The 24550-nt window shown below is 48.3% G+C and overlaps 1 protein-coding gene across 6 annotated transcripts in view; it reads right to left on the bottom strand.

Moving 5' to 3' along the window:
• The window catches only part of OSGEP (O-sialoglycoprotein endopeptidase), a 1118717-nt gene that overhangs the window by 1033531 nt on the left and 60636 nt on the right, over positions 1–24550 (bottom strand). For all 6 annotated transcript variants that reach the window (XM_086927086.1, XM_086927089.1, XM_086927085.1 and 3 more), the window contains exon 2: positions 13765–13890. In XM_086927086.1, coding sequence (XP_086783212.1) covers positions 13765–13879 — 115 coding nt within the window. In that variant the 5' untranslated portion in view covers positions 13880–13890. The remainder of the gene's footprint in view (positions 1–13764; positions 13891–24550) is intronic.

Raw genomic sequence — 24550 nt, 5'->3', positions numbered from 1 at the left:
AAATGTGCCCACAGGTCACAATTGCTTTTAAAATGGTCAAGAGGCACCCCATCTGGGGCTGGTGCTTTCAGGCGGGACACTGTGCTAACGCCTCCTCAGCCTCAGCTACTGTAATGGATAGACTAAATTGGCTGGCTACAGATAAATATACAGGCAGATCACTTGTAGACTCCTCTCCCTTCTTGCACTGTGGGTTAAAAATGCCAGTGAAGTAAGCCACCCAAGTATCTCCCAGTATCAGTGAATCCATCTGCCCGACTTCTTCAGTAAATAATGGGCCGTTGATAATTTCCCAATTTTGTTTAGTATCTTTCATGACTCTTGCTCTCTCTAGATCTTCCCATACTGAGTCAATTCTGCTTTTCTATCCTGAATTAAAATGTTAAATTTATGCCTTGCTGCTTTAACTAAATCTCTATTATGGGTAGTAGCGTGGAGGGCCCTTTTTATTTCATTTTGGGCCCTGGAACAATCAGAATTAAACAACCGGGCCCTCCTGGGGTTGCTTATGCTGGGCGCACCGAGTCAGCCGCTTGGCTACCTAGGAGCACAGTGACCCATACTCTTGGACGACATCCTCTGGGGAAGAATCTAACTGAAAACACCCCATTATTGAGTGGCAATTTCCTTTGATTATATCTTCCTCAAATTTAAGGGGATTGGTCTTACCCCAGTTTAATCTAACTCCTTTATTCGGATGGTAGTGAATCGGGCGTTAATCACCCTCCCCCACCTGAGCCAAGTTGAGGGAGACGGTAAGGGGGTAATGATCACTCACGCAATGAGGTTCCACCATGAAATGGCAAACAATCATGGTGAAATTTTTAGCTATTAGCATAAAATCAATAAAACTGGCCCTACCACAGCCGACATATGTGGTGTACTGCAATAAAGAGTCACTTACCAAGCTATTAATAAAGCCAAAATCATTCCATACGAGAATAGAATTTAAGGCTTCGCCCTGGGGAGAATGAATGAAGTGAGGTTGGAGCTGACCCTCAGTATCTACCAGCCCACACACACATTGGGAGCTGTGCTTATAAACTATGCAATTAAAATCCCCTGCCCAGAGGATGCATAGAGGCTGCCACTTCCCTGTGACTTGAGGGATCTCATTTTGGAGGGAATCAATAACCGGAAAGTTATTTTTATCAAAGATGTTATGGGACCAGTTCACAAGTAGTATTCTGACCTTGGTTAAATTGGAGACAACATGACTCAAGAAGGAGATCCACACCAAGGTATAAAAATAGCAAGTATCTCTATATATATTTAGGCATCAGAGAAAATTTGTTCAGGTAAGTACGTTTTTTAAATATAAATTCTTCTTAGTTCAAAAAGTGGACACAGAGCTATTTTTAGGTTTAAATCTTTTTATTGAAATTTTCAACAGACAAACAATATTGCTTTGAAATATATGCATTGTCTGGGCCACATAACGCCCTTGGCAAATAACTTGTTGGGGAATCAAACAAGGGAAAAAAAGAAATCTGGAAAAACCATACTGCCCCCTCCCCCCACCCCTACCCTTGTTCACTGCAGCTTCTATAATCTTAAATCAGGACTGTAGCACTTCTCGGTTAGTCCGCGCCCTGGGTAGCCATGGAGCTATTTCTGGGAGGCGTAAGAGGCGGAGGTACCTAGAGCACGTAAGTTCACGGAACTCTGATGCTAGAAGTGCTAGGAATGGTTGCCAAAGATCCCCAAAGGTCAAGCCCTTCCCTACCAGTGTAAGGGTTATCTTCTCCATCCCCAGTACCTGCCACAAACGTTGGAGCCAACCCGTATGGGTGGGGACTCGGAAGCTTCTCCAGTGTGTCAGGATGCTTTGAACAGCTGATCCCAATGCTATTGCTATCTGGCGGCCTCTTCTGAATTTAAGGGGGAATGTTAACGGGTTTGGTACTCCTAAGAGTACATAGCTACGGAATCTCAGTAGTTGGGTATCTAGATATGTCAAAATCATCCAATATCTGGGACCAATATTGTTGTATGTATTCACATTCCCACAAGAGATGAACCAGCATTTCCAGTTTTCCGCACCCTCGCCAGCAGTCTGCACTTTGTTTGGGGTCTATCCTGGGCATATGCTCTGGAGTGTAGTACCAATAGGTGACTATCTTTGATAGCATTTCAGTCAGTCCCATGTTGCTTGCCGCATGACGTGCCCTGTAATATACGCACTCCCATTATTTGCTGCTGTGTTCCCGCCCCAGATCCCTCTCCCAGCGAATGCGGCCTGCGTTGTAAATATGTGTGTATCGTGTGAGTAACATCTTATAGAGATCCGAAATTAGTTTGTCTGATGTCCTCGTTATAAGCCATTTTTCATAGGGCGTGAGATGCTTCTGTACATGTGGTCGATTGTGTGGCTGCAGAGCCTAATGCGAAGCTGCAGATAGTGCAGCTTTTCTGACTCCGGGATCCCGTAGTCAGATTTGACTTGCGGGAAGTAGAGCACTCCCTCTGCGTTGAAGAGATGTCCCAAAGCACGGTTCTCCGAGGAGCGCCAAATTGTAAAGGTTGTCTCGCCCACCACCCCTGGACTAAATTCCGGATTGGCGAAGAGTGGAGTAAGGGGGGAGGGGAAGGTAGTCAACTTATGTTTAACGCTAGTTTGGTCCCATGCCGCTAACTTCGTCTGTGTAATTTGAGAGGAGTATAGATTGAGGGGTCTGAGCGATTTCCTAAGAAATGGTATCTTCCGCAAGGACGTGCCTGCCCCGCTCGGTCCTGGAACAACCAATGTCTCTCTGACTCAGTACGGTTCCACTCAACCAAGTGCCGTAGCTGCACTGCATAATAATAAAGCTGGAGGTCAGGGACCCCCAGCCCACCCTCACTGTGTGGCAGGACGCAAACAATTTTCTTCATTCGTGGTTTACGGCCCTGCCAAATCAAGCAAGAGATCTCAAACTACTTGGTATAGCCACCAGGAGGGGGGTTGCAGCAGGAGCGTTTGAAATAAATATAATATCTTTGGCAAGATGGTCATTTTAATAACAGCTACCCTCCCCAGCCATGACATAGGGTAATGCTTCCACCGCCTCAAGTCTATGCGGACTTGGGTGTGTAGCCTGCTATAGTTGACCAACGCTATAGTTTGTAGAGGGGGCGCCAGTTGAATTCCCAGGCAGGGGACTGTGCCACTTGTCAACTGTATAGGGTGCTGATTCTGTAAGTTTGTCTGGGCCTGAGGTGGCAGGGAGTGGTTAAGGGCGACTGACTACTCATTGCCTTTAGCGCACAGCTGTTCTTGAGCTGACGCGCCCACCTCGCGCTTTCTCAGCTGCCGCCATTCTCCCAGGCGTGCGCGCTGACTCCGCCCCCTTTCAGGCCACGCCCCCTGCTGGCTGTACTTAAACCGCTGACTCCCAGCGGCAACGGATAAACCCATGACCCAGTCCTGAGGCGGAAGCCGGGAGCTGGAGGTACTCGATCATTTTAAAACTTGAAACTTGCTATTTCCTTACTTTGTGTGGTGTCACTGTTTTTTGTGCTTTTAGAAAAACACTCACCTAAGCGCCTTCATTGCCTTTAGCGCACAGCTGTTCTTGAGCTGACGCGCCCACCTCGCGCTTTCTCAGCTGCCGCCATTCTCCCAGGCGTGCGCGCTGACTCCGCCCCCTTTCAGGCCACGCCCCCTGCTGGCTGTACTTAAACCGCTGACTCCCAGCGGCAACAGATAAACCCATGACCCAGTCCTGAGGCGGAAGCCGGGAGCTGGAGGTTCTCGATCATTTTAAAACTTGAAACTTGCTATTTCCTTACTTTGTGTGGTGTCACTGTTTTTTGTGCTTTTAGAAAAACAACACTCACCTAAGCGCCTTCATTGCCTTTAGCGCACAGCTGTTCTTGAGCTGACGCGCCCACCTCGCGCTTTCTCAGCTGCCGCCATTCTCCCAGGCGTGCGCGCTGACTCCGCCCCCTTTCAGGCCACGCCCCTGCTGGCTGTACTTAAACCGCTGACTCCCAGCGGCAACGGATAAACCCATGACCCAGTCCTGAGGCGGAAGCCGGGAGCTGGAGGTACTCGATCATTTTAAAACTTGAAACTTGCTATTTCCTTACTTTGTGTGGTGTCACTGTTTTTTGTGCTTTTAGAAAAACAACACTCACCTAAGCGCCTTCATTGCCTTTAGCGCACAGCTGTTCTTGAGCTGACGCGCCCACCTCGCGCTTTCTCAGCTGCCGCCATTCTCCCAGGCGTGCGCGCTGACTCCGCCCCCTTTCAGGCCACGCCCCCTGCTGGCTGTACTTAAACCGCTGACTCCCAGCGGCAACGGATAAACCCATGACCCAGTCCTGAGGCGGAAGCCGGGAGCTGGAGGTACTCGATCATTTTAAAACTTGAAACTTGCTATTTCCTTACTTTGTGTGGTGTCACTGTTTTTTGTGCTTTTAGAAAAACAACACTCACCTAAGCGCCTTCATTGCCTTTAGCGCACAGCTGTTCTTGAGCTGACGCGCCCACCTCGCGCTTTCTCAGCTGCCGCCATTCTCCCAGGCGTGCGCGCTGACTCCGCCCCCTTTCAGGCCACGCCCCCTGCTGGCTGTACTTAAACCGCTGACTCCCAGCGGCAACGGATAAACCCATGACCCAGTCCTGAGGCGGAAGCCGGGAGCTGGAGGTACTCGATCATTTTAAAACTTGAAACTTGCTATTTCCTTACTTTGTGTGGTGTCACTGTTTTTTGTGCTTTTAGAAAAACAACACTCACCTAAGCGCCTTCATTGCCTTTAGCGCACAGCTGTTCTTGAGCTGACGCGCCCACCTCGCGCTTTCTCAGCTGCCGCCATTCTCCCAGGCGTGCGCGCTGACTCCGCCCCCTTTCAGGCCACGCCCCCTGCTGGCTGTACTTAAACCGCTGACTCCCAGCGGCAACGGATAAACCCATGACCCAGTCCTGAGGCGGAAGCCGGGAGCTGGAGGTACTCGATCATTTTAAAACTTGAAACTTGCTATTTCCTTACTTTGTGTGGTGTCACTGTTTTTTGTGCTTTTAGAAAAACAACACTCACCTAAGCGCCTTCATTGCCTTTAGCGCACAGCTGTTCTTGAGCTGACGCGCCCACCTCGCGCTTTCTCAGCTGCCGCCATTCTCCCAGGCGTGCGCGCTGACTCCGCCCCCTTTCAGGCCACGCCCCCTGCTGGCTGTACTTAAACCGCTGACTCCCAGCGGCAACGGATAAACCCATGACCCAGTCCTGAGGCGGAAGCCGGGAGCTGGAGGTACTCGATCATTTTAAAACTTGAAACTTGCTATTTCCTTACTTTGTGTGGTGTCACTGTTTTTTGTGCTTTTAGAAAAACAACACTCACCTAAGCGCCTTCATTGCCTTTAGCGCACAGCTGTTCTTGAGCTGACGCGCCCACCTCGCGCTTTCTCAGCTGCCGCCATTCTCCCAGGCGTGCGCGCTGACTCCGCCCCCTTTCAGGCCACGCCCCCTGCTGGCTGTACATAAACCGCTGACTCCCAGCGGCAACGGATAAACCCATGACCCAGTCCTGAGGCGGAAGCCGGGAGCTGGAGGTACTCGATCATTTTAAAACTTGAAACTTGCTATTTCCTTACTTTGTGTGGTGTCACTGTTTTTTGTGCTTTTAGAAAAACAACACTCACCTAAGCGCCTTCATTGCCTTTAGCGCACAGCTGTTCTTGAGCTGACGCGCCCACCTCGCGCTTTCTCAGCTGCCGCCATTCTCCCAGGCGTGCGCGCGGACTCCGCCCCCTTTCAGGCCACGCCCCCTGCTGGCTGTACTTAAACCGCTGACTCCCAGAGGCAACGGATAAACCCATGACCCAGTCCTGAGGCGGAAGCCGGGAGCTGGAGGTACTCGATCATTTTAAAACTTGAAACTTGCTATTTCCTTACTTTGTGTGGTGTCACTGTTTTTTGTGCTTTTAGAAAAACAACACTCACCTAAGCGCCTTCATTGCCTTTAGCGCACAGCTGTTCTTGAGCTGACGCGCCCACCTCGCGCTTTCTCAGCTGCCGCCATTCTCCCAGGCGTGCGCGCTGACTCCGCCCCCTTTCAGGCCACACCCCCTCCTTTCCTTGATATGTGCCTGTATAGGAAGCGCAGCGGACGAGCGCAGCGGGAGCGCCTAAGGCAAGCCCGTCTGCGCCCGTCATCGCCAAGTCATCGGCGCTCGCCAGACCCCCTGGCCTTATCCCGTCACCACCCCTCGCCTACGATAGTGAGACACTTCATAGCTGGAACCCCGGAAGAACTTGCGCTAACATTACAGGTAGGCCCGGCTTCACCTGCCTACAATGCCAAACCTGCAATTTCTCCACTACTAAACCCCACGCCATTCGACAGCTCTTAGGTCCGGACAAAACCACCTCCATCACGATACTTCACCTCAATGTAAGATCACTAGCCAAACATCACCTTGAGGTTAATACCCTAATCCTGGATGAAAATCCAGATATCCTCTTCCTCTGTGAAACATGGCTTCGCGATGGCACCTCCACCATTCCCAACCTTATGCTACCAGACGACTATTTGATGTCGGCCATTAACAGAGAGGGAAGAGGAGGCGGTCTCGCTATAATCTACAAAAAAACGCTCTCCTGTTCTTTTGTCAAGGAAGATCTGTCAGACTCTGAAAGCGCCCACTTCAAAATCATCATAAATCCCAACTTCACCGTGTCGGGTCTCTACATCTACCGCCCACCTGGCCCCTCTTCAAAATTCATTGAGGCCCTCCTTGAGTCAGCAACCTCCCTAATAACCAAAAGCCCCAATTTTACCATTCTGGGAGATCTTAATCTTCATTTTGATCTACTAAATGACCCTACGATCAAAACACTCCTCGCAGACCTCTCTGCACTGCAACTCAACCCCCTCATCTCCACTCCAACTCACCTAGCTGGCCACATCCTAGACCCAGTTTTTTCAAACTTAGAAGAACTCACCTCAGAGCCACCCCTTCCTATGGGATGGACAGATCACTCCCTTATTAAACTGGCCATTCCGGTCAATAAAAGCAGGCAAAATACGGCACCGACCAGCCGCCTAAAAAGACCATGGCATAAACTGTCTCAAGAGGAGTTACACAAGACCTTAGGGGATTTCTACCTTGACACCAACTCTGACATTAACGCTAACTACAGCACGTTTCATGAGTGGATTACGGGCGGACTAGACAGTCTCATCCCAGCAAAATGGACAAAGGGTCGTAACTCTCCATCCAACCCCTGGTACAACGACACACTCAAAAATTTACGGAAAGAGTGCAAAAAGGCAGAACGCCTCTGGCGTAGGGAATACAACAAAGAAGATAAAGCTAAATACCTTCTGTTACAGAAAACGTATCACAAAGCCATCCGTGCTGCACGGACCGCTTTCTACGCCGACAAGATCGAATCTAGTCCCACCCCCGCTAAAGAAATCTTCAAACTCGTGCAGAACTGCAAAGCAGCAAAACACCCCTCCCTACTATTTCCTCCGAGCAACAATGCGAAGAACTTGCCAAGTTCTTCGTCGACAAGGTACAGAAAATCTATATCTCCTTCCCCCAGCACGCCCCTAGTACTATCAGCAATCCTTCTGTTTTTCCCAGCTACTCGACCTTGACCTACATCCCAGAAATCTCCAAAGACATCCTCATCAGACTATGCAATAAAGTCAAATCTGGCTCCCCCGCAGACCCCATGCGCCCGGCTCAATTCCTAGAGTCACTCAACTTCTTCCTACCAGCGTTAACCGCCATCCTGAACCTCTCCTTTACTTCAGCGTGTGTACCATCTGCCTGGAAGCAAGCGTGGGTTTCGCCTATCATCAAGAAACCCACCCTAGATCCATCTAAACCGGAGAATTTTCGTCCAATCTCCCTGCTCCCATGGCTATCCAAACTCGCTGAAGCACATGTCAACAGCACTATCCCAGCATATGGTCAAAAACAACATTCTGGACCCATCACAAAATGGGTTCAGACCAGGCCATAGCACTGAGTCTGCTCTCTTAGCCACCACAGAGCACCTCCGAACGATCTTAGATGCCTGTCAAAGTGCTGCGCTGATCCTTCTGGATCTCAGCGCGGCATTTGACACGGTATCCCATGTCATCCTTCTTAAGCGTCTGGAGACCTTTGGAGTAACTGGTCATGCCTTGGAGTGGTTCAGATCTTTCCTCGAGAACAGGTCTTTTCGAGTTTCTGCCCCCCCCTTTCTATCTAAACCCCACCCTATTGAACAGGGAGTCCCGCAGGGCTCTGCGTTAAGCCCCTCTCTTTTTAATTTCTATGTTCAGCCTCTGGCGGCAGTGGCCAAAGAGTGGGGCTTGACATTAGTATCGTACGCTGACGATACACAACTGGCCATCGCTCTCTCAGATGGTCCTTCCAACTTTTCCTCTAATTTCAAAAACGGACTCTCTGCGGTCGCCCAATGGATGACAACGAACTGTTTACAACTTAATGGCGGAAAAACAGAGGTGCTTCTCCTTGGCAAAAACACCAGCCTTTGGAATGAGCACTGGTGGCCGTCCTCCCTTGGTACCATCCCTCCCCCCAAAACCCTAGTGAAAAACTTGGGTGTCTGGATGGATGACTCACTCAACTTTCGAGCCCACACCAAAAAAGTTGCCGGCACCTGCATTGGCTTACTGAGAAGCCTCAGCCACATACTAGGCTTCTTCGACGCAAAGACCCGCCAACTCATCATCCAAGCCACCATCCTCTCGCGTCTAGACTATGCCAATGTGCTCCTTCTTGGTGCCAACAAATGTGAGTTAGCACGACTCCAACGCGTGCAGAACTCTGCGGCTAGAACTTTGGTCGGCCTCCCCCGCAGATGCTCAGCCAGAGCGACCATCAGAAAACTGCACTGGCTACCTGTTGACTCCAGAATCAAGTTCAAGACCCTCATTACGACCTTCAAAATCCTCAAACTCAAAACCCCCCCTCTGCTTCAACCCCTTCTCACTCCCTACACGCCGTCACGGAACCTAAGATCTTCCAACCAAAACCTTCTATGCGTCCCACGCATAAAACTCTGCCGCATGGGCGGCCGCTCCTTTAGGTTCCTGGGAGCCAAGATGTGGAATGACCTACCACATCATATTCGTTCGATAGACAACTTATCAGCTTTCCGGAAAGCAGTGAAAACTTTTCTATTCCCTTGCCTGTAATCCTTCCTCTGTCCATGGTCTCTCCACGCTTAGGATTTGATCTGGGTTCCAGCGCCGGGACGCCTCATTGCCGGGGCAGCTGTAGCGCTTTACCAAAACAATAAGATAAGATAAGAATGTTGACCTCAAATCCCGAGGCCTTCGTAAAGGAGTCTAACTCAGACAAGAAGGCACCCAATGCTGTAGCTGGATCTGATAGTGTCACCAGCATATCGTCTGGGTATAAGCTTACCATGTGCACATCTCCACCAAACTGGATCCCAGTGATGTGTGGGTGAAGTCTGACTCTCTGGGCCAGGGGCTCCATATATAAAAGAGCAGGGGTGAGAGGGGGCATCCCGGCCTTGGGCCCCTGCCTATGGGGAAGGGGTTCAACGTGTGTCTGTTGACCCTCACGGACGCTATGGGGAGGCAGTAACAGTTCAAGATTTGCATTCTCATTTTCTCACTCAGTTCAACATGCATCAGCACCTGCTCAAGGTTTGGCCAGTGGACACTATTGAAGGCCTTCTCAGCATCGATGAAAGAAGCATATAATCCCCCTGGGTCCTAGAGGCCTTCTCTATGATGTGTAGGACCCTTTTGGTGTTATCACTAGTCTAGCAATGGGGGAAAAAGCCTACCTGATCCGGGTCGATCAGGCCTGGCATGTATATAGCTAGCATGTGTGCTAGGATCACTGTGTACAGTTTCAAGTCGATATTTAGGAGACATAAAGGGCAGTATGCGCAACAGCTTGTCTGATCTTTTCCTGGTTTCAGGATGACCACTATGGCGGCCTCCAGCATTGAAGTTGGGACAGTACACCACCAGTAGCGGCATGAGAGCAGCCAGGTTCAAACCAGCGGCCAGAGTCCAATGCGTTCCAATGGGGATCGGTCTCTGTAAAAAGAGACTGCAGGTTTTGCTAGGACGCCAGTTGGGCTGAACCAGAAAGAGGGCTCAGGTCATGCGATGCTTGGGGGGCACCTTTGGTTCTCTTCTCCAAGGCCCAGAGGCAACGGGGGCAGAGGTGTCTTAAGGTGTTGGGTTTTTCTTACCAGAGCAGTTGCAGTCGAGGTGGGTCTGTGAGCAGAGGCTGCAGGTGACATCGGGGAGTCCAGGAGGGGTGAAACCACAATGGACTCAGGCTCTAGAAGGCGGGCGAACCTTGTTGGCATAGTTGATCCACTTCAGCTTAAGCCAGAGGTGACGGGTGCAGTGGTTGCTTCAGGTGTCGTGTTTTGGCAGTTCGAGAGGCCTCAGAGTCTCTTCTTTGGAGTTTCTTCTTGAAAAGGCCAGCTGTTCACAGGATGTTTAGAGTCTTTTTCGAAAGCAGGCAGTCCTCCCAAGATTCTGGAGTCACAGCCGCAGGGCAAGTCAACATTGGCACAGTTATCAACGAGGGATGCAGATAGGCAGGCAAGGCTGGGGCCAAGTTGGGTGTTCTCTTCACTCTTCCTCTGCTTTTGTGGCTCTTCGGTATCCTCTATCTTTTTAGTTCTTCAGGATCTGCTTCTCTGGAGCCAGAGACTTTCCTAGACACTGAGCTCTTGGACAGGCTTTTGTTCCTGTAAATAAAAATTTGTAATTACAAATTTTTATAATGCATACGCTCTACAAATTTTAAACTGAAGGAACAAAAGCCTGTCCGGGAAGAGGGTGTAACACTCCCTCCCACAGGATGACCTGCTGATTAGCCTCCTTGGACTGGTGGGCTTCAAAGGAGCTCCACCTTTGGAAGCCTCTACCCCCGTCCAGAGCTTACTTGCCACTTGGACCAGCTGGAAAATTAGCTAGTCAGGTAGGTGTGTCACCCCCAGGCTAGTACCACCCCTAAAATGGCCTGACTAAGAGGTGGACACATATTTTCAAAAAGGAAGCCATCTTTGTGATGGCATATGTAGGAAATCTGGGAGAGGGTTATACCAACAGGAAATGGCTATATAGGGAGAGTAGTCACCCCAAGGGTCAGCAGACCATTGGCTACCTCCTGAGAGCAAAAGGCATTCACTCTAGGAGGTTAGAAACATGCCTTGATGGCAGGCTAGCAGAATTCAGTCAGCAAGCACACCAGAGGCTCATAGGTTTTCAGGGGGCACCTCCAAGGTGCCCTCTGAGTGCAGTTTTGATAAATCCAACACTGGCATCAGTGTGAGTTTATCAAGAGGAGAGGTTTGGTACCAAACATCCCTATTTTCAGTGAAGCCATCATGTAACTGGGGAACTTGTTTTTACCAGTGCCCAGTACTTGGTTTGAGATGGCTTACCTGATCACTTGCACCGGCAGCAATAGGACTGAACAGCACAAAGGCATATCTGCTCATGCAGATATGTCCTCACATATAATATTAAGCACCCTGCTTTGGGGCGGTCAGGCCTGCTGTAGGGGGGACTTACAAATAGCAGATGTAGTGGTAGGGGAAATGGCACACAGGGATGTGTAACATGTCGTGTTTTCACTTTTTTCTGCCACAAGACAAACCGCCTGCAATAGCAGTCGTGCATGTGCTTCGTGAGAAGTCCCTTACAATGGCACAAGCGGGCTGCAGCCCTTAGGGTCCCTCTTTAGTACCTCTGGCCCTAGGTACCATTTACTAGGGACTTACAGAGTGTGCTAAAGGTGTTGACAATTGGGGGAACAATTGAACAGTTCTGGTAAATGAAATAGCTCTGGCACTGGGGACCTGGTTGACAGAAACCCAGTGCACTTTCAGGCAAAATCACATCATGTGCCAGGCAAATAAGTGATGAATTCAGACGATAATAAAATATAGACTCAATCGTTAACTATATTTAAGTAGACATGTCCAGCCGGACAGAGGCCAATTCTTTACTTATTATGGAATGTAAAAGATAGTACAGAAAAATACATAAGGTGGGACACAAACCTGTGCCCTACTTAGCCATGGGGGTACAAAGGGGGAAAGGACAAGGAGAACAACAGGGCTTCAGGCAAAGCTAAGATCTGTTACACACAAGGGATAAACAGTGACAAAGAAATAAACAAATCGAAATTTACACCTTTACAACAAATAACCACAAGTTTAGGGGTATATGTGTCTACAGTGTCGACGACGTTTCGATCCAGCGAAAGTATGAACGGATCATCATCAGGACAAGAATTAACATGCCTGTGTATTTAGAGCCTCATATGCCAGGGGGTGATTAGACATCACGTGTAAGGAACGTAGAAATGGGCTACAGCCCGGGCAGGGTTTCATTAAGGTGCTCCGTGGGAGGCGCTCGGTATGCGCTTCTCGGTTCCGCTTACGGAGGAATGAAAGCGACGCAAATGCGTAATATAAACGGCACGTTCGCCGGTTGTAAGGACAGGAGCGCGGTGGCGGGATTTTGTCTGTTCAGTCGATATACACGATAGTGAGTTCTTGAGGTTTTTCCTTTCTTTCCTCCACTTACCCCTTTCTGAAACTGTAGTCGGTGGGTGTTTTGTGGTTTCTATTATTGCGAGGTTTGCTTCTTGTCTTATTTTTGTCTTTACAATATGGTTGAGGAAGATTATAATTAGCCATGTGATTGAATTAGATGACTGTTATATTAACCTATTCATGGATATGTCTCTTATCGCTCAATCATTTTTTTTATTGTATTGTTTTCTCTCATTAAAGCAAAACCAATAAAAATAAGAGAAGGTCAGATGACACCTGCGTCAAAAGGCAGACATGACAATTAATCTGCGTAAAGAGAGAAAGATGGCGACCTTCATGATATAAAATGGCAATGAGGCCCATCTGACAAAGCCAGAAGAGTCAAACCTTAGGGGCTTTATGTCACATATTTTCCTCTCCCAGAGTGGTTGTGAGTCAGTTTGCAGGTGATTCTCATCATGTCACCAGGCTATATGACACTGGAGCCAATCAGCAGAATGCCACATCTCTTTTCAAAACTCATGGTATATCCTTTGTGTGACTCCTTGTAAATCTTGAACTCTTACAGACATGAGTCCCATGAAGTTTTCCAGACCATCTATTTACCTACTCATGAGGGTTAATGAGTACTTTCATCTTAGGAACTACCACTGAAACAGCCCACCATGAGAGCAGTGGTAAAGGCATAGATCAAGCTGGCAGAGGGAACAAAGCCCCACCCCACTGAAGAGAAGTATACAATTAAACAAGGTATTGACCCCGATGAAAGATTGTCAGGCAATTAAATCCACAGATTCCTCAAATTTGGATTGCAAGCCAATTAAAAGTCGTGCAGGAGGCATGTATCCATCGCTCAATTGTGGGGTGCCAATCAATCGCCCCAGCTTACCAAATGGGCCCAGGATCTAGATTGGTGTATGTTCAGGGAAAGGGCGGTATATGTGACTAGAGGTTGCCCGGAAAAGTGGGGGAAGATATTGGGGGCTTGGAATAGTCATCGCGGCGATTTGTGTACACCTCCGACGAGACAGAGAGGGGCTGAGACACCGGAACCCCAGTGATCCCAAAATTTGTAAATATTGTGATTAATGATTCTGTATGAATGACAATTTAAACCCTGCAATGATGGTATATGTTGCTGACCTGATCCCACTATTTTGTTTAATGTGTTTCCTTTTCATAATAAAAAGATTTTTAAAAAAAAGTTGTGCAGGAAACAGGTCACAAAATATCACTACAATAGCAAATACATACCATGCCCAGGTAGTGTGATGTAGGTCCGCCTGGGATTGGAAAGGACAATGCCATCCCTCACCACACCAATGCCAATCTTGTTAGCACTGCCTTCAAACCCGATGACGACAGTCATGTTAGCTCTCCCTAAACGGAGTGGAGGTAACAAAAGAGTTGAAAGTACAGCTCAAGAAGAGAAAAGTAGAGAGTTTACAATCACTTAAGAAAATGTTAACTATCATAAAAGCAACCCCTGCCAAGAATTCTAGAGCAATGCGAGGAAAAAAACAGGTGTATAAAGTTCCCATTCTCAAAATGCAAATAGACATAGAAATACATTTTCTTTGAAAGGATGAAAATTGTATCACTTTCTGTGATCCAGCAACATTTGTAAAACAACATTTTTTCAAAATTCACCTTGGAAATGAACCCTGTCACAAAACAAATTTACACTTTGCTGCAAACAGTCTTAATAGGATGACTTAAGATATTCAAACAGCATGCCTGCTACAACTATAAATCCCCAAAAAGATTTAGGGACACTCTTCAGAGTAAATGGATTAGTCTTCATAAGAGGTTCAAGATAGCCAGATTTCATTTGATCTATAAAAGCAGTCCACATCTCTTCCATGATCAAAGTGAATTGACCTCCTTACTTTATGACATCCAAGAGGCTGAGATGGACACTTCTAACACAGATGTTGTAATGTATCAATACCGTTTATAATATCTCCATGGTATTTCTTACTCAGAAGTGAGTTGCTTATAGTCTCTAACACCCTATGTTTTTTACACACAGTCTTTATTCGATTCCCTTCCTACAAATCTAGGTATGTTAGTTTTTGCTCCAAGATATATCTCCCAATGCAGACAATGCACATATAAGCATCTCTAGACGCCCTATGGCCATGGTTTTTTCATTTTAACCATCTGACGAACAGTCTTTAAGCATGTAGGCTGCAATTATGGTGCCATGTATCATTAGATAGTCATTGATGACACACCACTACTACAAGATGACATACTATGCTATTCAATTTCTGTTAGTCCTATGATAACCTTCAAATGTGGACCCATTTTAGGATGACATACAGTTATGTGTTGCGGTTTATGATGTCTCACTGTTCGACTAATGCGGTTTGCCTCATTATTCTTTTTTTTGTTGTTAAACCAATTTTAGTTCCTATTGGTTACATACATTCACTTGTATGGAAATTGTGTCTTTCGTTCTACATCGTATTGATGACATGTTATTGCATTTATTAGTATTTATACCATCAGTATACTGTATACGGTGTATCTCTTTTGCACACATCCCCATATTAACTCCTCCCTCTCCTCCCCCCACTGCAGATCACAGTTAGGATTCAACTATACGGGGTGGCACACCTCTGATCGATCCATAGCTCCCATCCACCTTGCTTTAGCTGTTCCCTAGCATCTCTAGGGCAGCCCTCTTATGCTAATTGTTTTTATTCAACTAGGGGTGTCCGCTCTATACCCCCTTGAGGGTCCTGGCATATTGGGCTCCCCCACCGGGACTGTATCGAGGGCTAGGAGTCACCTCAGAAGTACTCCGTTCTCCCATTCCGCCCAGGTTTCCAATTCCTTTTTCCACCCTGCTATGCGGGCCATGTCGGGTGCCTTCCAGCGTCCCGTGATTTCACGGTTGGCCAGTATAAAAGCAGGGTCCTGAAATCTATCGGTGATGCTCGATTTGGAAGTGTGGGGCAATAGACTAAGGAGACAGTGCGCCGGCGCACAGGGAACCTCCCGTTCAGTTATTTTTGCCACTTCAGATGTGACCTCCTGCCAGTATGTGTATAGGGTTGGGCAATCCCAGAACATGTGCAACATTCCCGACCCATGTTCTCCACAGAGGGCATCCCACATCCTCCCGCTAGACAAATTGGGTAATCCGTTCCGGGTGAGGTACGCCTGATGAAGAACATAAAAATGAATCAATTTGAATTGTCCAGGGTGTTCTCCCAGTCCTCATCTTCCATAGGAATGCCCAAATCTGCAGCCCACAGGTCTCTCAGCACTGTCAAAGGTTGGAGAGAGTCTTGGGCAATCGCTCTATGGAGGCACAGGAGCGCTTTGATCCTGCCCCACTATATAGTAACAGGTGGATTGGTGTTTAGGTTCCGAAGTAACCATCCCCCAATGTCTCCTAATCTCCGCCGTTACCGCTCTGTAGAGCAGGAACTCGCCCGGGGCGATGCTCCAGTCTGTCTGGAATTCTTCAAATGGCGGAAACTCCCTTTCTCTATACATGCCTCCCAGCTTGGTCGCTCCTGCCTTTACCAAGTCCTTCAGGCCCGTCCATTGTCCCCCGTGTGGCAGTGTTTGTATCATCGTCATTGGGAGGTCTGGTGAGTAGAGCACTCAATTATGTGTCTTCTGTAGGCACCTTCTCCAGCAGCGCCGTATCACTGTAGTCTATTTGTACTCTCTCGTGGTACCCCCCACCCCAACCCCCAGTAGTGTCCGTAAGAACACATCGCACTTGGAGACAAAAGGCCCCATTTCTCTTCCCCGCTATCCACTGCCTAAACCACTGCAGTTGCCCCGCTAGGAAATGCGATTCAAAGTCAGGGACCGCAAGTCCCCCCCTCTTCTGTTGGTCATTTCAGTGTTGCCAAAGCTACCCACTGATAGCCAGTCCCCCTAATGAACGATATCATGTGAGAGTCCAATTCGGTGAACCGCGTTCTCGGTATCCATATAGGTAGTGTGGTGAAAAAAAAAGATAGCCTCGGGAGAGCTACCATTTTTAAAAGTGCAATCCTGCCAACAGATAGAGGGAGAGTCTCCCAGAAGGACATGCTGTCCTTTATGGCTACACAATCCCCCCCCCCCTTAGTTCCCCTTCTGGATATCCGACTGGGAGTGGTAGATCTTGACACCCAAATATCGTAGACATCGGGGTTCCCACATAAGGTTGCCCAATCTGTCCGGTGGGTCTCTGCCCTCCGCCAGTGGGAAGAGTTGAGACTTTAGCCAATTTACTTTGAGCCCCGACAGCGCCCCAAACTCAGCCATCATTTCCCTGGTACCTCGCTGTTCCCTTCACAGGTCGTTCAGAAACAAGAGCAGGTCGTCAGCATATAGTGCAATGTGATGGGCATGTCCTCCTATCTGCATGCCTCGATATCTACCGCCTGTCCGAGCATGGCAGCTAATTGCTCCATGGCCAGAGCGAACAGGAAGAGGGAAAGGGGGCATCCCTGTTATTACCCCCCTCTCCACCCGGTACTGCTCCGATATTGTGCGGCCTGTTTGCACCTTTGCCAGGGGTTCAGTTTAAAGTAGCTTTACTCATCATAGGAAGCCCCGTCCTATCCGCATTGGTTTCAAGACCGCATAGGGAAAAACACTGCTTCTGCACATGGCAAGCCGAGGGGGGGGGGGGGGGGGGGGGAGAGGAACTGTTGTGGTCTGCCGTCTGTCTTACTGGGGCCACACCAGAGTACTTCACAGGTCTTTCAAAAGACCATTTACTTAACTAGCAGTCGCCCAGCTTTCAGGGTGCCTGGTCAAAGAACAGATCTTCTCAGACCAAAAGGATAGGCCCAGCTCTTAAGATCTATAATTCCAGGATAGGTTCAGCAATCCTGTACGGTGCGGACCTCTGGGGTTTTGCGGACCTCTCCCCGATGGTCAAAGTCCAGAATAAATTCTTACGGAACATAACAGGCCTTCCCCGCTCTAGTCCCATGAAGCCACTATTAATGGATTTGGGCTGTCACTCAATAGATGATATGGCTCGCTTTAAGCCAGTGGCCTTATGGAGGAGGATCTGGACCTCCCCCGAACTGGCACTATTTGCAAAGGCAATTATGGATGTCAGATCGGTTATGGGTTCGGGTAACATCTTATGGTTCAAAAAAGTTAAACTGCTCTTAGAGACTATGGGTTAGGGCAATCTGTGGACTGATTCCGTCAACAATCCCTTCCCATCAAAAAAAGTATTTAAAAGCTTATATTGGTCATCAGTCTGTCAAAAACATCTTGGACAAGTATCAGCCACTTCCCTATCTGGTTTGTTTCTGGAGCATAAAATTGATCCATCTCTAGAAGACTATTGGGATACCATCACCAGGTCCAGCGATAGGAAACTATACCAACAGCTAAGGTTTGGCTCCCTCCCAACTAGAACATTTACAAAAAAATGGAAGGGCCAGGAGGTTGACTTCTGTCGTTGGTGTACGGACCTTAAGGAGTCTATCGGCCACATATTTTTTGAATGTCCCGCGTATGCAGCCCCTCGGGTAAAATGGCTTAAACCCATTTGCCGTAACATGGGTACAAGGGTAGGGTTTGAAGCTTTAAGGATCATTAGGACTGACACAAGTGAACCTCTTGTATTCGCTTTAGCGAAATCTTTAGGATGAGTGTGGATCATCAGGGCTAAAAAGTAAGAAATGGGTTGGTTTTATGCAGCCCAGATTGGATTGGATTTTAAGGAGTAGCATGTTTGTTTTATAATATTAGTATATTATGCTATAAAGTGCATATACAATTTATCTTTATGTTTTTTTTTTAATTGATGTGTGTTTTTATGATGTCTTTTATTATGGCAGCATCCTTTATGATGAAATATTCAAAATAAAGACATATGATGAGGATGATGACTTAACTAGTTGATAGATTGTTTTCTTTCTAAAGCTAAGAAAATGTGCAGGGAATGAGGACATGCCCGCCAAACCACAGCCACGTCATGGATGACGGACTTTTCATTTGCAGAACTAAAAGAAAGGCACTACTATCCAGCCCATTAGCCGAAGTACTATCATACCCGGCCGAACCCATCAACAGAAGCAATCATGGCTTGCAAACACAAAATGGTGAGAAGAACCAAGTCGAAAATTCAGCAATAGCGATGAGGAAATGCTCGTCGCAGGTGACAAGAGAAAGTTTTCTCCATTAAAGATTCACTTTTTACTTCCTTCACGTGAAACTCAATTCAGAAGACCAAAGTGTAATAAAAGCTACCTTTCTGCCTATGGTCAGATCACTGCACTGCCGGCGCCCAAATTGCACTGCTTGCAGAAAGCAGCTCATGACCCAGAAGTAAATGGCTGGTGTTAAATCCTCTGCTGTACATTCAAAAGGAAAGTAGAAAGCACCACCAATAAGGATTAGCGCACCACACAACTAAGCTACTTCTAATTGGGCACCAACTTTGGTTTGTGGGTAGAGCCTTTAAAAAAATAAAATGCTCGCCACATGAAGGACAGAGTAATTCTTGAATACATTAATTCCACCATGAGGCTTTAGGTGTTTAAGGACCTTGTTAGTTCCCCGAATTGTGTACATTTATCAAATATGTTGCTCTTCAAGCTACCTCAGAACCCCACGAGGTGGAAGACATGCTTTATTTTTTTCCAGCAACATCTCACTGCTCCTTAAACAAGCATTTACAATGCAATGGTTTTGCCTTTGTTAAAGTTAGAGCGATTGGCATTGCTCTTGACATTATTTTTATTTATGTTTTTTTTTAACATAAATAAATGGCATTGTCATTTACAATGCCACTAGCTTTATCTCTCGCAAATGACACACACCAACACCCACAGAGAGCCCCCCCAACACACACAACCCCCCCCCCCCACACACACACCCACACAGAGCCCCCCCACACACAGCCACACAAAGCCCCCCACACACACCCACACAGAGCCCCCCCCACACACACACCTTCTGGCCCATTATCTTTTCTCCTCATCAAAATAACTGCCACACCCCTTTCTTTGTTCTGAAAATGTTAGGTAGCAAGCCATTTCAAATCTAGGGGGCTGTGTCCTAAAGAGAACTTTCCGAGGGCATGGAAAGAACAGCAGTCTCCTTTTTCATGGATGAGCATCCCCTAGCTCGGTTCTTATGCTCCACCTGTCTTTTTTTGATACTTCCTCCATTCTTTCCATAGTGTCAACAGTGGGTCAATATGCTTTGTCCTTTCTTTCCATAGCATCATGGCCGCTGTTGGATTCGATACCAAGTACAATGCAACGGTTTTGCCTTTGACAAAGTTAGAGCTATTGGCACTTTAAATGACAAATTGTTTATTTATGTGTTAGTTTTGAAAACAGATAAATAAATGGCATGGTCATTTACAATGCCAATAGCTTAATCTTTTGCAAATGCGAGACCTATTGCATTTGCACCCACACCCCCACACACACACACACACAGCCACACGCACACAGAGCCACACACAGAGCCCACCCCCACACACACACAGCCCTACACACAAACAGCATCACACACACACACACACACACACAATCACACACACACAGCATCACACACACCGTGCCGCAACCGCTATCAGTTCGCCGTGCAGGACACTACCGTCATGAGGCTTCCGCTCTATGGCAGCCTTTCTACACGGAGCCACATTCCACCTAATTTTTGCCTCACCTTCACCGTTCACGCAACCTGGTCTTGACACCCTCCGGACCTGGCACGCCATTTCCTTATCCCTGATTGTCATCAGCCCTGAAGAGTCACATCCTCAACACGGTGTGATGAAACACGTGTTGGCTAATTGTACTTTCTTATGTACTGATCATAACTGAACCATAAACACACTTCTAAAGTTGCTGGATCTCAACCTCATTTTTTTAACATTATCTATCCCTTTGGGCTCTTACTGAAGAGCCAACTAACTTGTAAACTTGTGCACAGGATTTGTTTACAATCTGCTCTCAGCCTGCACCAGTCACTAGGTCCATCAGGGCCAGGGAATCTTTGTCCAAGGTGTTATCTAAATGGAAATTAAAATCACTTAAAATGGTGAAGTCTGGAGAATTTACTTTGTGTTCCAAAAGCTGGCCCATAGTTTGCATAAAATTATTTCTTGAACCAGGCGGCCTGTACATTTGCAGCCCATTAAAAGAAAACACGTGGCTGGCTGCTATTTTAAATTGGAGAGCACTTCAGCTTCTGTGTCTTTGGGAATAACTTTAAAAGATGTTTTCAGATGATCTCTGTAAATTATTGCCAGACCTCCTCCCTGTCTGACTACAGGATACTTCCTGACTATTGCGAACCCTGGTGGGATAGCTATCACCAGATCTGGGCCAGAGGTTTCATCTGCCCAGGTTTCCGTGACAAAAATAAGGTCACGGGCATTGAAATTCATTTTAAAAAGCCAACATTCATGCTTATGTTTAACCAATGACCGCGCATTTAGTAATGCACATGACAATCCTCGAGTAGGCTTTGTAATCTTGGGGCCACTCTGATCCCTCCTTACTCCTTCTGGGGGCGCTTTCTGGCTATCCAAAGAATACTCCTCTAAAAGACGCTTATATTTTATGTCAGTGAGCTTCAACTTACAAATCAAACATGTCTTGTTTCCAGTGTTATGAAAACCTTCCAAAGTTGGCTCAGAACATTTATAACTCAGATCGGATAGTTCCAGGACCTCACCTCTGGAGTATGAGTGTCTGCTCGCCATTCCTAATATGAAACCGGCAGCATGGCTGACGCTGTGCGCGAGCCGAGCGCGGACAGACGTAGACGGGCTTGCCATAGGTGCACCCGCTGCGCGTGTCCACATCAGGGGTGTTTATGTACTCTTCCCCGTGGGATGTACAGAGCAGCGAAAGCGCTGACCATCTCAAAAGGGCGGTCGAAAACGCTCTGCTCAACTGATACTGGCTTATTTCACTCTCTCCACTCAATCGCCATTAGTTGGGAGCTGTGGTGGACCGGAGAGCGGTGAGACCTGAGAGCAGAGTTAAGATTATTAAAAAGAGGTTAAAATAAATCTAAAATACTACGTAATACTTTGCGAGTGCTACGCAGTTCAAACAAGTAAAATTAATATAACAATCAATACAGTATAAAAGACTGTGCAAATCGCAGCATAGGTGCAAAACAATGCAGAAATCTCAATAGCGTGCTACAAGAGTGCTTTCTATCGCTGCACGTCGCCTCAGCTGTGTTTATGTACTCTTCCCCGTGTGATGTACAGAACAGCTAGAGTGCTGACCGTCTCAAAATGGCAGCCAAAAACGCTCTTCTCAACTGATACTGCCTTATCCCACTCTCGCCACTCAATCGGCATTAGTTGGGAGCCGTGGTGGACCGGAGAGCAGTGAGAACTGATAGCAGCGTTAAAATTGTTAAAGGAGCAGTGAGAACTGATAGCAGCGTTAAAATTGTTAAAAAGAGGTTAAAATAAATCTAAAATACTCAGTAATATTTTGTGAGTGCCACACAGTTAAAACAAGTAAAATTGATATAACAATCAAGACTGTGCAAATCCCAGCGTAGGTGCAAAACAATGCAGAAATCACATTAGCGTGCTACAAGAGTGCTTTCTATTGCTGCGTGTCCGCGTCACGAGTGTTTATGTAATCTTCCGTGGGATGTACAGAACAGGTAGAGCAAGACTGTGCAAATTGCAGCATAGGTGCAAAACAATGCTGAAATCACATTAGCGTGCTACCTACCTTTACCTTTACGGTTAGTCCGTAGTTCTCTCATGCCACTGTGGATGCAGATCTCTCCAGCGTATTGCTTGTTTACGGCATGACTGGCATGCCCGGCGTGTTCAGATCTAAGAAACCAAGAAACAAGCGGGAGGGGGCGGGAAAGGGGGAGGAGAGACGCTGACGACGGAAGGCGGGTGCCGGCAATGCCGGACCAGACTCTGGGGCGTTCCCGGCGTCGCGTGACGTCGGCAAAAGCCAAAGAATGTCGGGAACGCCCCCATGTCTGGTCCGGCATTGACGGACAGGCCCCTCATCCAATGGCTAGGCTCCATTTACGGAGCCAGCCAATGAATGACGAGGGCCGACCCAAAGCACACTACAGTTCTCATCAGGTTTTCGCCTGCGCGAAAAAGATGCGCAGAGCGCATCTTTTTGGCGAGGCAAAACCTAAAAAGCATCTCCGGGGCCGCGGTCGATGAATGCACCCAGGCGGTGAGCCGGGGCTGTTACCACCCTACGAGGCAGCCAGGGCTGACACCACGGCACACCACAGACTGGCCTGACGCCGCCCCTACACAAGACCTGGGCGGGGATGGTGGGGGGCTGACGCCACGATACGAACAGCCTGGATTGAAAACACCCTTCGTGATACAGGGGAGGTGGGGCTGACATCCTACATCACTGCCGGAGCGGATAAAGCCTTGCACCAGAGTCGGGCTAACGCCACTCCTGCGCAAAGCACAGTGAAGGGGCGCACGCCACAAACATGTGGGCCTGGCGTTCCGTTAATACCGAAACACCCACCCCCTTAATGAAAGTTGTGGCCTTACTTTGTTTCTACTGGGCCAAGGGGACTTCCAGCCCACAAACGTCTTTTAGCACAAAAAACCTTGTGTGTGTCATGGAGCTAGAGTTCAACCAGTATATCGGACTTGGGTGTGAGTCCGACCACCTAAATGGGGCCCCCACACCACATGAATGCCTCCTCAGATTCTCTCACAACGACCAGGCACAACTGCCCCATATCTCTCCAATCATACATTTCTGCTAAACGCAGCGCCCAGCCCTGAGGTCGGCGCCCCCTCCACAGGACATCGCACAGTGCGACCGCACCAGTGGCAATGCCTTAAAGCCGGCCCACGAGGGCCAGTGCCTGACTCCCGACGCTGGTGCTTCTCCGCCTCTAACCCTGGCTCTGTGGGCTGCAGGCAGCGCCGCCCGCCCGGCAGCTCGCGCACACAGGCTGGTGGATTCTTTTCCGCCTCCGGGCAGCGTGTGTGGGGTTTTCTTTTCAACTTGAAGTTTCCTGTCAGTGAAATGAGAAAGGGGCGGGGAGGGGGCTGGCGCGGAAAAGGCTGCGCCGGGAGCTTGTTGCTTTGTTTTCGGAAAGCGCACGAGTGTTTCCCGCAGTCTTGGCGAGCTCTCTTCGCATTCAGTTTTAATTCTGTGTGCGAGACGTCTTGACTGGTGATGGCGCCGAGAACCTGACCCACATTTGAATGCACCAACAACCCTGATAACCCAGCTCTTTCTTTCTCCATTTTCTAAAAATGCCCTAAAGTGTCCTCCTTTTCGTCTTTAGACACGTCTATTCCGAACGCCCTGTCTTTAAATAAAAGATTGTATTGTCGCCTGCTTTTACCTCGCTCTATACAAGCAACGTTTAATTCTGCTCTGTAAGTTACTCGGTGCCTAATTTGACAAAGAATAATAACATTCGGTGCCACCCGAGGCTTACGGGTTTCATTGATGGGATCTGCAGAAGGGTAAACCTGTGTGACGGTATGTTTTGTGTCGGTTGTGGAACGGCAGAGAAAGCACGCAGTGACCTTGCCCAGAGAAGTTTGCCGTGAATCGTCTGCCCCGCTCCCGTGCTGCACCACCCCCTCTCCAGCTGCCTCTAAGATGGCGCGGCCGGGATCGGAAGCCGCGGATCTGTGCGCGATGAAGGGGCTGATGTGCCCGCGGCGGCGGCAGAGGGGAGGAGGGCGAGGCGCCTGGAAAATATTAAGAGCAGCAGCGTGTGACCTCCCGTGTGGCTGGCTGCCATGGCCGGCTCATCCCCGGCAGCAGCTCCTGCGGGGAGGGAGGGCGGGAAGAGGCGGGGGCGCCCACTCCCGTTCACCGTACAATGATGAAAGCAGGATGCGTGCGTGTGTGGCGCACACACCAATGGCTTTTAAAGTCCGATCAGTTGCACGCAGCGGATTTTTAGTCCAGTGCTCCTTCGTGTGCATAATCTCCGATCCCCTGCTCCGGGCAGCTCTGGCACGTATCTAAGAGCCTGCCCAAATGCTGCACATTCTTTGGATTATTCGTGTAGCTCCTTAATCGCCTCAAAGCAGCTTGCCGGGCCT

Source organism: Lissotriton vulgaris, chromosome 6 (genome assembly GCF_964263255.1).
Source record: "Lissotriton vulgaris chromosome 6, aLisVul1.2, whole genome shotgun sequence".
Classification (NCBI taxonomy): Eukaryota; Metazoa; Chordata; class Amphibia; order Caudata; family Salamandridae; genus Lissotriton; species Lissotriton vulgaris.
The sequence above is the reverse complement of the archived record's forward strand: the minus strand, read 5'-3'. Positions and strand labels throughout refer to the sequence as shown.